Consider the following 15,043-nt stretch of genomic DNA (forward strand, 5'->3'; position numbering starts at 1 on the left):
CAATTGACCCTGTCCTGCGCCAGCTGATTCCAACTATAAAACAGCACCCGCGAATTTCCTAATTTCATCGTCCCACCTACTCGTCTGCCGTCCTCTACTGCGTTTTTCTTCTCTTGGTACCCATTCTGTAACCCTAATGGTCCCACGGTTATCTAATCTGCGCATTACATGACCTGCCCAGCGCCATTTATTTCGCTTCATGCCAATTAGAATATCGGCTACACGCGTTTGCTCTCTAATCCAAACCGCTCTCTTTCTGTCTCTCAAGGTTATGCCTAGCATTCTTCGTTCCATCGCTCTTTGTGCGGTCCTTAGCTTGTTCTCAAGCTACTTTGTCAGTCTCAAAGTATCTGCCCCATATGTCAGCACCGGTAGCTTCATGTTGCAGATAGGCGACTTAAATGGCGAAAATTACGTCTTACTTTTAGAAAACAATGTTAAAAATAGCAGTTCACCTGCCTAAAACTACAGTTGTACCGGCCGACAAGAGTCACGGGCGCACTAAATCAAGTAAAACTATAAAAAAAATTTACTGCACAGACTTTCTGCGATTAAAACTGGGCGTCCGCCAGCGTCCGCGCAACGAACGCGCATTCGCTAGCAGACGACGCACTTGACAACGACAGCAAAATTGGAGACGTCATGTTGCATAACCCATGTCACGAATATGTATACGTAGCAAAAAGGTGCTGATATAAATTTGCAGCTAGAATAAAGCACAACTAAAAAAGCGTACGTGCGTAATTGGTCTCAGCGCCTGCAGCAAAATTGCGTGTTATTTGCCGCGAAGCGCGTCTGCTCCCTAATCCAGTTCGCTCGCAGCGCCCTCGCAAAATTTTTCCACACTCGGCGCCTCAGCGGGAGAGCGCCGTTCGTTCCACTCGAGCATCGTTAGGTACACTCTAATCACGATTTGAACATGCACGGCCGGCATGACGGCCGGACTCATAATAGAGTTTCTCACTATGGCCGGACACGACTCTCTCCTCCGCGAGGAGAATCGTCGAGTGCGTCCGTGGAACATGTTAATAGTTTATATCATACTTCTCGAGATGGCGCACGTTGACATGCTAAAGTTGCAGCAGTATCATCCTATAATTCATATCGTAAAGTGATCTAGTACGCATCACGTGGTTTTATTTACGCGGTAACTTACGCGGTCTTCGTTACAACTGTTGCGAAAGGCCAAATTGCATTGGTTTCAGTATGAACACGAGCATTTGCGGACAAATTTCACAGCTGACGTGCAACGTTATTCGGAGAGACGTGTGTGTGCCTGTTGGCCATATTGTGATTGCTGAGAGATGGGCTGGCAGCGAGTTGCATACCGCCCTAAAGAGTGAGCTTTTGCCATCATTTGCATATTGTTTCGTTCCGAATCACTACACAATGGTGGCATTTTTATGAAACAACTATCAAAATTACCGTCAGGCGAAAAAAAAAAAACAGACACTTTCAACCGACATGTTGTGAAGCGGTTAATTAGATGCAGTGCATACAATTGTTTTTATATTAGTTCTATGCAGAGTGTAACCTCGTGTAATATTATTGTGTTTATGCATCGCACAGGTCACAACTTTAATGTCATGACATGTTTACGTTGATGCACCAGACCGTTCTAAAGCTATGCCGAAATGCAAACACCAAATCAGGCGGATGGAAACTGGCGATGTAACAAACACTAAGGCGATGTATGTTGCTTGTCGAGGAAAGTATGAGGATAAGAGGCACATGTATAACGGGGTGCACAGACGCTTACGACACACGAGAACCCGCCGTGGCGGCGTAGTGTCTCTGGTGTTTCGCTGCTAAGCCCGAGGGCGCGGGATCTAAGCCGCATTTCGATGGGGTGAAATGTAAAAACATCCGTGAACCGTGCGTTGGGTGCACGTTAAAGAACCCCAGATGGTCAGAAATGATCCACTTGATCCATTTGTCAGTAAAGATGAAAAAAGTTCAGGCAAGCATATGAGTCCACTAACGCATAACTGCTTTTGAACTTGTGTATTTGTCAAATATTTTTCATGTGTGAGTATGCGAATGCACATGCATGTGTTTATAATCAACTTTGTTGTAATGCTCTCTAGCCATAAATTTGAGGATATTTTTCTCCGCAGTGCAGAAAAAAGAATGCCCTTTGGCTCAGTTAATTGAGCACTGGTCTTGGAATTATTTGTCCAAGCCTGGCTTAGTGGAGAGGAAGCTATTGTTTCTTTTAATGCATGCTTATCTGCTGAAGAACAAGGCTCCTACATGTAGGCACAATCTGTTGAGAAGTACACCACTTAAGAGCTATTGCTATCTATAACCACATTTTAATAGAGCATGAAATCAAAAACATTTTTGTTGTACAGGACAGGAATTGACAAAATTTAAAAACGTGACACTGGTTTGTAAATAGAAAACCAAGTATGCAACATTGTACATCCTAGCAATATGTCACAATTATTGCTTCATGTGGTATAGCACTTCAGCCTTACAATGGACCTCATTCTAAAATGGTAAAGTGGCTTTCCCCTGATGCCTTCAGGGCAGCTATATCGGCAAAAAGTGTTGCAGAGTGTTTTTAATGGGGAAACGGGTCGCTGACCACTGTTACATATGCAAAAAAAGAAAAAAAAAAAAGGTAGATCCAATGCTAGGTTGGAATCTAAATGACGCGAAGCTTGTTTGAGTTCGTGAGATAGCAGCAGTAGTGGATAACTCGAGCAAAGCTTCGTTGCCTGTAAGTGCTAGCTGTCTGTGTCGCAAGGTTAAAGTTGATGTATAATGCTTGTCAAGAGAAGAATGTTTATGAGATGCATATGCACAGAAGAGTATGACGTTTATCTAAGTACACTTAAGGCTTCTAAACCCATTCTACAGGTCTAAAAATAGGTACATACCTGCCCAGCAGCACATCGTACTCAGTGGCCAAAAACATGCAGCCAGCAGCAAGTTGTCTATTCGGCCATATACTCAGCAGTACATACCCAATGGCCAAAGTTGTCTGTGTGGCGAGACAGCAACAGCAAAGTGGGAGGAAGAGGCAACGGAAGCTTCACTTTTGCTTTAACACAGCGCAATACTTCAGAACCTGTTCTTGGCTTAGTTTATGCAGTTGGTGTTTGGTAAAGGAAATATTTACTGCTAAAGAGATGAATATTGTCACCCTAATGATAAATATGTCCTTTAAGAGCATGTTTTTGGAACTGTAACATTGCCACTGCTACATCAGCAATGGCCATCAACTATACTTCGAACAGTGTGCGCTAAGCTATGAGAATTCATTCGCTTACAATAAACCTTTCAAAGTATATATTAAAGAGAATAGGTTGCTTTGCTTTTGCCCATTTTCATGATTGGTGGTTGGTGGTGGTTGGACTTTCACTGCCAATACAAAAGTGCCTAATGCATAGCGTACATGGTCTTGCGCAACAGAGTTGCGTGGCACATCCGTTGCTGAGCACCAACTAATTCTTTAACACACACATGCTGTTGTTCGAGAGCTTTGGAGTGTTGTTTAGATGCTGTGATCGAGCTTTTGGGAAAGCACAGCTGAGCTGGAACTCGAGATAGCATTCCAGTGTGGTCGTGGTGAAGGACAGCCCTCCTCTTCCTCCTCTCCCTGTGGTGGGAAAGGAGGATAGCAGTTGCCTTCTATGCCGACCTTTGAAGAAAAACACATATGACGAATCAGTTAATATTTATAGCCACCTTTACTACCATCTCAAAGGTGTTGGTCAATGACTTTTCTATGGAATAATGCAATGAAACATCAAATGCTACCTAGATATCTTCACTGCAACAAATTGCTGCCGTCAAGAGCATCATTCTTTTAATAAAATGAGTGGCTTTTTAGAAGCATTCCGCTATTTGCTTACATTGACAATCATTGTCAATGGCTTCCACACACTATTTTATTGTGACATTTGAAGCTTGCAATGTGGAGCTAACAGATCTCTTTTCTCTCACAGGCTTGCTTCAAACAGTAGTTTCAGACCACTTGGGATTGGTTGATTTCTACCCATCAAGTGACAGTGCTGTCCTGTACATCACAGAGGCTGATCTCCTCAATGAGCATGCTATTAAGAGGAAGATTGTAAAGTTGCGAAAGGTACGTCAACATTGTTCAGCACACAAGTCTGTTAACTCACAGAGGAGTGAAAGAAATTGACTTTGTGCTTGTATTAGTTTTACGGTGAACATTGTTTCACGTCATTACTCCTAGGTGTAACACTCCAGGAGGACACAAATAGTTTTTATATGGCTGCATATATATGCCACGTTTTGAAAAAGTATCTGGCTTTTACACATTTGGCAACCAACAATAACATAATAAGCATACCATTTTAGTTACCAATGCTGCCTCAGTAAGCATTTTGGTACATTTGTGGACTTCTGAAAAATCTTGTGGCATAAGCACTTGCATTATTATTAATCTGTGATTGATGTTAGAATAAGCTGGCTGAATTTGAGATGTCTGACTAAGCTGTGACAAGCCAGTATTAATATGGTAGGAATGTATAGCAGGATCAGTCAGTATAGAAGTGGGAATGTTTGTACTGTTATATATTTACTTTAATTAGTTATAAACTAGTGAAAAAAGGTGTTCAATTCTCTAGAAAGACCAAGTCGTAGAGGCATTGCATTGTCGCAAAAGTTGACGAAGCATATATAAATCTTTGAGTAAATATCTACAAAGATTGTACAGCTATCTTAGTTCTTCATAAGAAAAAGTGGAAAAATATCTATATAGAATGGTGTCAGGGCAAGGCGACAATTTATATAATGCTACCTACTGCATGCTTAAAAGAAGTAAATAATACAAGCTGGTCAAGTCCAGTAGGCAGTATGTTCTATTTTTTCGTTATGCCAAGAATAATAGCCAGACCATCAACTTTGTCACCACCCACAGCAAGACTTCTGGTATGTTTTGGTATGTAGTAGTAGTAGTAGTAGTATAGTAGTAGATTTTGTTGCAACATAATGGCTGCTATGTAGACTAAGTCGCGAGATGCACTAATGACATTTGTCAATGTATGGCCCCTTTACCTAGTCAAAAGTTGGAAATGTACTTGAAGTGCGTCCTGATGAAAGTAGATTTGAGATGGCCAGCTGCATGGCCTCTGTAATAGCACCTCATGTAGAAGTGGGGTAGCCCTATGCAGACCGTGAGTGCACAAGCCTGACCACTTTCAGGTGTACAGGTAATGGTCTAAGCTGAGAAAATACAGGCACATTGTAGCAAAGACATCCAACTAACAGGGCCTGGCAGATTTGTAAAAAAGATGATTTGGGTGACTCTCATGACTGTCTTGATATACATCAGATACGAACAAAGCTGTCAGTTTTTTTCTTTAGCTGTGAAAGAAAATGTTTCCCAGCGCATTAGACAAGGACGACAGAAAAGGACACACAGAGCACTGAACTTACAAATTAACTTTATTTTCCAGAGTACAGCTATAAGTGAACTTTTCACCAGGAAAAGAGGAAACAACACAAGTGAGACACAAAAAATTGTAATCTGACAGATTACAACTTCACCAAAGCTCAACCTTAATGAACTCTGAAACATGCTTTGACCAATATGAATTATGGTCTATGATGCCAAGAAATTTGTGGTGAGTTAGTGAAGGTATAATGTTCCCATCAGGTCATAGCAAGATAACATGTCATAAATTTTATGTAAAAGTCATAGTCACATTCTTTGTTGTTGAAAGCTGCTGTCCTTAATGATTGAAATATGTGGACATGATCGACACTGCATGCTACAGCTCTACATAGTGGCCTTGGAAGTCTGAATCCACTAGGGAGTGTGTAACAACTCACCTGCCAAAGCTACTAGCCTCGAAAATGGATGGCACTCTAGCGTCGCGCCTATCCCCGGCTGTCACCTACAGCTGTCACAAAAGCATGAAACATGGGAGTGCTAAGCCGCAATGTGTAGGATGGCCGCAGCGGTGGGTGTTGAACATGTTGGGAGTGAGAGAGCCACCACTGGTTGCAGATCTTGGTGGGAGTAACAAATAGTCAAGTGAGAACCCTGAGGACTTGAGTGCAGAAGGGTTCCATGTGGAAAAAGAAAAAAAAAAATGCACCTTATTAATGCTATGCATAGAAATTTTAAGACATATGTCAAGTCACCTCATATGCACAACAAAACTTAGTTAAGGTTTCGAGTTGTCTCAAATGCAAATTTCTCACATCCGAAGAGTCTAAATGGCAATGTCATATTTGGCCCGTCTATCAGAATACAGTGGAATCTCGATAAATGGAAATCGCTCAAATGGAACTGCTGCATAAATGGAACACCATCCTCATGGTTGGTTGGTTTTGTATTCATGCAGTGCTCTCTGCAGTGTCTCTCAGTAAATGGAACTCCTGATAAACAGAACCAATTTTCCTGGGCCCTTGAGGTTCCGTTTAAAGAGAGTCCACTGTAATTGGAAAGTGAAGTTTGAGCATTCTCTGCTTGGAAACCTGCCAGGCGGCCTACAGACCTTGGGTGTTTCGTTGAATTATTACAGAACAGTAGATCCTTCTCCACAGTGATGGCAGCAAGGCACATGACATCATTATATATTTTTTTTTTGTAGCAGCACAAACCGCATCTAGGTCTTCAAGGATGTGGACTGGAGCCTCAGCAACAGGTGCCTTAACTTCATTAAGAAGCATTTGCAAAACACAGAAAAACTGCACAAGCATTGCCTTGATTTGCATATCCAAAGTTCGCATTCACATTGGGCTTCTGGTGACTGCACTTTTGCACTACAAGCCTATGAAGGCAGCTAAGGCTGTGGCCGTATCGTAGTGTCCTCCATTAAAAACGATGTTGCAAACACAATGTGGCTGGAGGCAGAGCCAATGCTTGAGGCACAACAGGAATGCATGTTGCCTTTTGCTGTGATTTTTTTGGTTAACCTCCCTTCCTTTCTTTTGCTCCTCTCTCTCTCTTGGCTGCAATTACTTTATGATGTACCTTAATAGCCGCTTCCCTGTGTGTGGCAATTTTGCACCGTGTCCCTGAGCATGAGCATTTCACTATTTAATTTTGGGCATTGTGGGGTCCATTGCAGTTAATGTATGTCTTGATGGACACGCCAAACTCCAACTCTTTGTCATCACCACTACAGGGGGGACGAATCGTCTTGCTTGTGCACACAGTGGTCATGTGGCTAAATTTTTCAGCGTTCATGGTGCTGCCATGGCCTAGGGACATATCGATGGACAGGATGTCTCATATATCCTGCTTTCACGTGCAGTGGTAACTTTTCTTCAAAGAAAAGATTTATGTGCTTTAACCGTTCGAAATAGTGGATGACCTTGATGTAAACAGCTAAGGATAGTAGTGTTGGTAGATCAGTATCATTAATATCCATGTCCATGTGTGGACTTAAGCCAGGGTCGCGTTAAACCTTGCCGGGCGTTCAATAAAGTTGTGTCCATCCATCCATCCATGTATGAACCACACCAGCAATGGTGTTGCTTTCGTGTGAAATGAACCACAACTTCAAATGTGTCAAAGATGGTTCATGTAGACACAAGAGCAATAAGTGCTATACATTTCTTCATACATTACCGTGAACCTCTCCGACTTGCATGGAATTAGCCTCTTAAGATAGGCAGCGAGTTTCCAGGTGTAAGCAGACTGCGCTCATCTGTTACACTGAAGTCGGCAGTAATTTACTTCCTTTCCTTTTACTTTATTTAGTTACATTAATAAACTACTAACTGCTACTATCATTGGGTGTATTGTGGTTGTTCGTAGTTGTGATGAGAACATAGGCAGTTGTATGTTTGTTAACAGTGGTGGCATATTGCAGTCAAACACACTCACAGCAATTCATAGCCTCTTTATTGCCACCATCAGATTCCATTTCATGTTGCAGCCTGACAGCAGAAGCAGTGGACTGTCTGTGATTGCTTTTGACGGTGTACTTACCACTAAGGCACCAGGATACAGACATAACTCATTACACCTTGTAAGTGCATGAACCACTGCAAAGTTTCAGTCTTTCTTCAATGGATGATTTGCTTAACACAAGTTTCTCTTCCTTTTTCAAGTGTCTTCAACATAGCATTTTTGAAGAAGCAGTCACCATTTTTAAATAACATCTTGTAGCCCAAGTTCCAGTTCTTGGTGCTGCGTAGCTGTAGTTTATAATATTTTGACTTGCTATTTGGGACACCTCTCTAACACATATAGTATATATAATTTAATATCTAGTTGCATATTATAGCAACATTTTTACATAACAAGGCAGATTACATTTTAAACTTGTGTTTTGGCATTGTCTTTTTACTGAATATATTCTTACTCTGGCTGCTTATAAATGTCTATGCACTCATGCACAGGAAACTAGAATGTGCAAATATATGCATGCACACTATTTTGCCTTGGTACTTTAAAACTCTCAGATGGCTCACCTCTATGAGCCTTTGCTGAACTTGCCATAAACACAAACAATTACATTTACATCCGGAAACTGTGAGCACACGCAAGCTAATATACCCATGTGGAAAAGAAAAGTGATAATTTTATTTTACTATAGATGACTCGGTTTTTGTGAAGACCAGACTTTTGTGATTTATCGATTGCCCTACAGCTGGCGCAAAATTAACTCACAGGACCACTATTTCCAGCAATGCACCCCTCTAGTGGCTTGGACATTCCTTGAAGTTTAATACAAGTATCAAATGAAACTTTTAAAAAATTGTTCTCGTTAAACAAAAAAAGCAAATTTCATCTTTATTTGACCTGTCAACTTTTATTTCTTCTGCAGAACAATGCTAAGAAGCCATATGTCATTGCCGAACAGGCCGAAGCCCTTCAAGAACAGTACAACAACTTGCAGCAGTTTGCAGTAATGGAACTAGGAATCCCTGTTATGGCTGTGCGTAACCAACTTGAAGCAGCACAGCTTCTTGCTCAAATGGTATGCACAAAAGTTAATCTAATCCTTGCTACCATTGTTGTCCTTTTAATTCTAGCATAGTCATTTGAAGGACAATGCTTTTGCAGGTAGTAAAAAGTGTGCATGCAGAGCACTAATTGATCTTGGTCCTGTTTCTGGTTGCTGCTATTAATATAATTTGATGGCACCGAGATAACCAGTGCAGAAATGACAACCATCCAATTGCTTTTATTGTGTTGACTTTTAACATTGTTTCACTACCATTTGGCACATTCTTACATACATGTAATAAGCATTTTCAAACATAGATGTAACTTCCCATGCACACATGCCGTATTGGGGGAACAGGAAACACTCAGACTCCAGAACAAGTTTTCCAGTGAAAATAGGCAATCATTTATTGCCTTTTATGCCTCCTTGCTTTCCTTGAAGTTATGTCAGACAAATAAAAGTTGTGTAATGCAACACTTCTTAAATGTAGTAACTAAACTTGCAATAAGATGGCGAGTTGGGCTGGTTGGTTGACATTCATATTTGAGTTAGAATTGAAGCGCACTGAAGACACGGACACGGAAAGGAAGTAGAGAGGATAGCACTGCCCTGTCTACTTACTTTCCGTGTCCTTCAATTTTAACTCAAGTAAATAAGCTTGTTTAGTTTCTAGACAATAATGTCATGAATGTCTCAGTGTGTCTCCCTTACTCTTACACAAGAGTAAACACGGCTACTGGGTGGATTTCTTGCAATTTAACGACAAATAAGCAGTGCCTCTAGCAGAGTCAAAAAGTGGAAATCTCTTATCACTGAATGGGCATGTATGCCATCTGGTGGCAAATGATACTGGTGTTGAATGTGCCAACATTATGGCTTCAAAGACGGGTAGTACAACAGAGGGTAATGCCACATGATCTAAACGTCATGCCAGTACAAAAGCTCGGCATGATGACTGGTGAAACGTGGTGGCCATTGTGCCATACAGGTGTGGCACGCAGCTTTGTGTGCAGTAGGCATGACGAAAAGGAGGAAAAGGTTGCAAGGGCATAGCAGGGACATTTGATGATTATCTAACATCATTAACTCTTTCCTTACCATTATATATGTGCTCTTTTTTATCTTTTGTTTTATTTCAAGACATAGTAGTTGCAACGCATACCGTAGTACATAAAATTATAGCCTGATTACTGGTGTATTAAATAGATGTAAAGCATTAATAACTGCTCACACAGTTCTTGAGAACTGGTACGTGAAACTTCAAAGGAGCACCTCAAGGAACATGACTGAAAGCAATAATCTGCTATTTTCAGTATAAGTATCGAGTAAAAAAAAACCTGAATTACACAAAGTATGCACCCGGCTCCTAGTTCCCAACTTTTATAAGTCAGACTATGCAAAAACATAATTACATAGTTTTATTGGCATCAATCCTAGCCATTGTGATGCCCATGCTATGTGGCAAAGCAGTAGCTTCGCAGCTGGGAAATTAGGTAAGTTCTTGTTGTGCAGCAAGCATTTTTTACTCATTGCAGTAGGCACCTGGCTCATATTTTACTGCATTTTTTATATGCGCGGAGCAATGGTTGTCAGGTTAGGGAGCACGCAGAAGCCTTCTCATACTTGATTATTGCATTGGATCAGCTTTCCTCTGCAAGCAAGCTGGTCTATTGTGCGTTCAACTGGCACTGGAGCCCCCACATTTCTTTTTTTCAGTTTCTGCACAGTAGTGTATAGTTATGTAGAGTGTTGCGCAATATTGTAGAGAAATGAATAAGGGCACTTGCACAGGTGGTGTTCAAAATGCAAGAGGTTAGACTGCTAGCCAAGCTTCAATCGAAGGTCGGTCAGAAATCAACTGTGTGCTCTTGTGCGCATGAGAACTCCACGAGACTGGAAGGATTGCTCATAATAATTTGTACATACGCTGTTGAAGGGCTAATGGATAAAAACAACCCACGGGTGGAACAACAACATTGCACTCTATATTATTTGGAACGCAATGATCAAAACCCCACATACTCATGAACACCTAGTGACGTTTGAGACATTGTTAAAACAGTGTACACATCGGCTCGGAGATTTACACAGCCCAACAGAAGCTTCCGAGTCTTCACTGATGCTGCCATTTAAAAATGAGATGGCAGAGTAGACCAAAGTGGAAATTTTGCATCGTTTGATTACGGAGGTGCTAGAGGCTAGTTTCGACAGTGCCTCCAGTCGAAGTTTGTTTTTCCAGACTCCCCAATCTGCTAAAAATTGTCAAACCTGACCAAGTTTAGTTGTCATTTCAGATGGTGCACGACGTTGCTAGTAGAATTCCAACAGAAATCTTATGCGTAGAAAAACTGTGCATAGAACTTATGCATAGAAATATGCGTAGAAAAACTGTGCATAGAACTTATGCATAGAAATATGCGTAGAAAAACTGTCAATTGACTTCTATAGGCTTGCTAACGAAAGAGTTAATACAAGGTGCATTAAAAAGTATTTCATTGGAAAAAAATTCCTAAAAAGAAGCATTTTAATACCATACACATTCCATACCCCTCATAAAAGGTGCTGCAGAGTCATTTGACCAAAAAAAAAGGGGGCTCCTTTAACATGCAAATATCTTTTGTTAGTATAAACTTAGAAATCACATATAAAGGACAGAAATATAGAAATATTGATTGCTATTGTGGCTTTGATCAGAGTGTAATCTTGTGGTGAAGATGCAGAAGTAAAGCCAGGCAGCACATAAACACTTAAGGTATCTTGTATCTCCATTCTATACCCACCACAGTGGCTGTGGCATTGTTCTGCTGAGCACAAGGTCACAGATTCGATCCCCGGCCATTGCGGGCAAAATCTGATGGGGGCAGAATGCATGAATGCTCATGTACTTAGCTTGTCAAAGAACCCCAAGGTGGTCAAAATTAATCCTGAGCCCCTCACTGCAGTGCCTTTCATAACCCCAGTGTTGCCTTGAGATGTTAAATTCTACAAATCAATCAATCAATCTTTGTCCTGTGAAACTTTGCACACTTCGCTTTTATGTTGTGTGCCACAAAGCAGCAGCTCAGCTGCAGTTATTGCTGGTGTAGGCAAAAGACAAGTGTGGAATGCAATTGCAAGCTTGTGGGCACAAAAATTGAAATGAAGACAAGCACCACTGGCATTATTTTTGTTAATAGACAAAATTGATGATACCTTGGGACATGTTTTCGGAGCTTTCTTGACAAGTGTTAATAAAAGCAGGGGAGGTATTCTGTAAGAGTTCACCTAGTGGACTGTCCATTTCGGCCGTTCCTGATTGGCTAGGGCGGCTCATCTCCTCCTTGTTTGTACAGCTGCAGCCAATCAGCAGTGGCCGAGATGGACAGTCCACTGGGTGGACTCTTACAGAATGCCCCCCCCCCCCCTCCAATGGACAGCAGAGCGTACTCTTCTTGCTTACATCCCTGGTGTTTTCATAGGCTACGCATTGCAATGCCCTTTTGTTTACAAACATGCAGCATATTTATACCAAAAAGTGATGCATTTCTTTTTATATCGTCCATTGTGTAGCAGTTTGCCTGTGTCTAAGCCTTGAAAAATTAATATAAGATTTTTGTCTATTTACTTGTAGGAGGCTGTGGAGAGTGGAGAAAAGCAAAACCCTTTTTTAGCGCCGTGGCGATTACCTCCCTTGACTTCAGCACTTGCCACCTGCCTGCTACGAGTACCTGGCTTAGGTGAAGTCAAAGCCAAGGCCTTGCTCCAGAAGTATCACAGTGCGTTGATATGTGGTAGAAAAATCTTGCTTTTGCCCTTTTCATTTTGTGTGGCACATGGTTTGGACAACACCGTGGTTGGGACAGCTTCACATAAAATATTTTACTAGGTTATCCTGTTTTCAAACACAGCAGATAACCTCATCTGCTTCGCTAGCCTTGTTATGTAAAGTCTTGTTGTCTTTTTCAGGCCTTCGAGCAATAGCTTCATGCAGTACAGAAGACCTTACAAAAGCTGTAGGACCAGCATCTGCAGCAAGTATTCACAAGTTCTTCAATGGCCTCAAGTGATGCAAGGGGCTATGAATAGAGATGGCATGCTGTAGTGTTTACGCGTAAGGGCCAATCAAATGTAGACAGATGTGTGGTTGGCATTTGAAAGTTAGATGGCACATATCATTGCTTGTACTACTGCGGCTTTGTGTGAATTCTATGAAAATGTTTGGGCAAGTGTGTGAAAATGTAATGTTGAAGCCTCAATTTTGTGTTTCATACCAAGTGCGTTCATTTTGCCTATACTGCTACAAACCACTTCTCAGCAGTGCATAATAAGAAATTGTGGAGCATGAGTTCAGCAGTTCAACACAGCATGCCTGTGAAATCACTGAGTAACAAATGCCGAAGTGCACGTCTGGTACAAACCTGCATGGTGGCTGCATGTACACTGTCCGCTGGGTACTCCATCATTAATGTTGACGAAGTCCGAATGCAGACACAGTTGGCATCTGAAGTGTTTCCTCTTTAATAATTGCAGACAGCATTGTCTCATTTCTGCCATAAGTGAAGATATGATTAATGTACAGAAATGTGGGAGTCTAGAACAGGCCATTGATACCAATGACAAAAAAGAAGTACTACTGCATATGTGGTATGTCTTTTTGGCCTGAACCTTTCGTACCTTTATTGGTGAACAGGAAGTAAAGAAAGATGGGAATAAGCAGGGTTTCTATGATGCTTACATCTATCTGCTGCTCTGCTGCTTAGCACCAAGTCAGCACTGCCAGTAGGGATGGTTTAGCAAAACCGTGAACCATTCCGGCACATTCAGAACGGACAGCTGGTTACTGCACCATGCGATATTGTTAAGGTGAACCAAACACTCATATAATATAGACCTGAGGATAAAAGGGCAGTTGGTGTTTCTGAAGGCAACTACTACTGTGTGGGCATACGAAGCACAGCAGTGGCAATGCACACGGGCTGGTTTTTATACAAGCTTAATCTGCGTGCACCTGAATGGCAGTAAATAACTCAATGAAGCAATAAATGCCTGTTTGAAGTACCTGCGATGCTCTGTATCTTGAAAGAATGTGTAATAACCCTGCAAATATTATTTTATACCTGATATTACCACCTGCTGATAACTTTGTAGAAATAAACAGTTTTTGTTAACTGAGTCAACAAATATTTAAGATTTAAACTTGCCTTATTGTTTGTTGCACTACATGGGCCATATTGTAGCCCATAAATCACTAATCATGCTTGTACAAGAGGGAAAACTTAGGGGCCAGATTTTGCTAAATCAGTCAGATAGGTCCCTTACTGCAGCAAACTATAATGTCTAAAGTGACATAAAAGACCAACTTGTGCTTAGCCCTTAAAATATATCTTTTTATAACAGGCTATGTTTTCACTATTATTTACAGCTGCTGCTTGTAGAAATTTGGACAATCTATATTCAAAAGCAGATATGTTCCACTATGCTAAGACCTCATTAAGGGTCATCGTTCACTGTACATGGTGTGAGCCATTGCAAAAGCTTGCAAGGCAAGACATTTCGAAGGAGTTGCACTTTGTCACTCCAGTTCTATCACTGGCCCGGCACAATGATGGAAGTCTCTGCACACTTAAAATGCATAATAAAAAGACTAAGTGGGACAGAAATGTACGGGTTTCAGATGTGCTTGGCCATTGTGGTTTCAGAGACAATGCTAGTCTGTTACATTGCTGCCCTGGACTCTGCCTGCAGGGTAATCTTTCTGCATACGAGGAGAAGATGCAGCAACATTTCGACTAACATTGTGCAAACTGCAAATGCTGTAGGATTGTAGGACACAAATTTCTTGACTACAGCAGCTTCAGTCACAGCCGTAAGTGTGGTTTCCTCATGTACTGGCACTCCTATATTTTACATAGACTTGCATACCTCCTCCTTCATACAGGTGGCATAATTTAGCCTGAAAGGCCGCAACTTCTTTTGATTCGCTGGCACCTGCTGTTATGATATTTTCTGCTAATATTTTTGAAACTTGCTACACATCACGCTGTACATGCTGAGGCAAGATACACAATTTGAAGAGTGTTAAAGGAAACAATCATACATAATATGCTATGTGCATGATTTGCGATAAAACTTTGGATCACCAAACCAAAGCTTTATGAAGTGCGAGATTTCACTTC

General features: G+C 41.3%; 1 protein-coding gene across 3 annotated transcripts; it reads left to right on the forward strand.

Annotated features, from left to right (window-relative positions):
* Positions 1-1,000: 1,000 nt before the first annotated feature.
* LOC142587548 (Fanconi anemia core complex-associated protein 24-like) lies at positions 1,001-14,039 on the forward strand. 3 transcript variants are annotated; one of them, XM_075698645.1, is made up of 5 exons: positions 1,013-1,339; positions 3,957-4,096; positions 8,766-8,918; positions 12,499-12,643; positions 12,834-14,039. In XM_075698645.1, the coding sequence occupies exons 1-5, from the start codon at positions 1,207-1,209 to the stop codon at positions 12,932-12,934; spliced, it is 672 nt and encodes a 223-aa protein (XP_075554760.1). In that variant the 5' UTR covers positions 1,013-1,206; the 3' UTR covers positions 12,935-14,039. The 3 variants fall into 3 exon arrangements, with proteins under 3 accessions (XP_075554750.1, XP_075554760.1, XP_075554770.1); XM_075698655.1 differs by adding an exon at positions 1,570-1,706 and having other exon boundaries at positions 1,208-1,339; positions 3,955-4,096; positions 12,499-14,039; XM_075698635.1 differs by having other exon boundaries at positions 1,001-1,339; positions 12,499-14,039.
* Positions 14,040-15,043: the final 1,004 nt, after the last annotated feature.

This window comes from Dermacentor variabilis, chromosome 1, assembly GCF_050947875.1.
Source record: "Dermacentor variabilis isolate Ectoservices chromosome 1, ASM5094787v1, whole genome shotgun sequence".
In the NCBI taxonomy this organism is placed as follows: Eukaryota; Metazoa; Arthropoda; class Arachnida; order Ixodida; family Ixodidae; genus Dermacentor; species Dermacentor variabilis.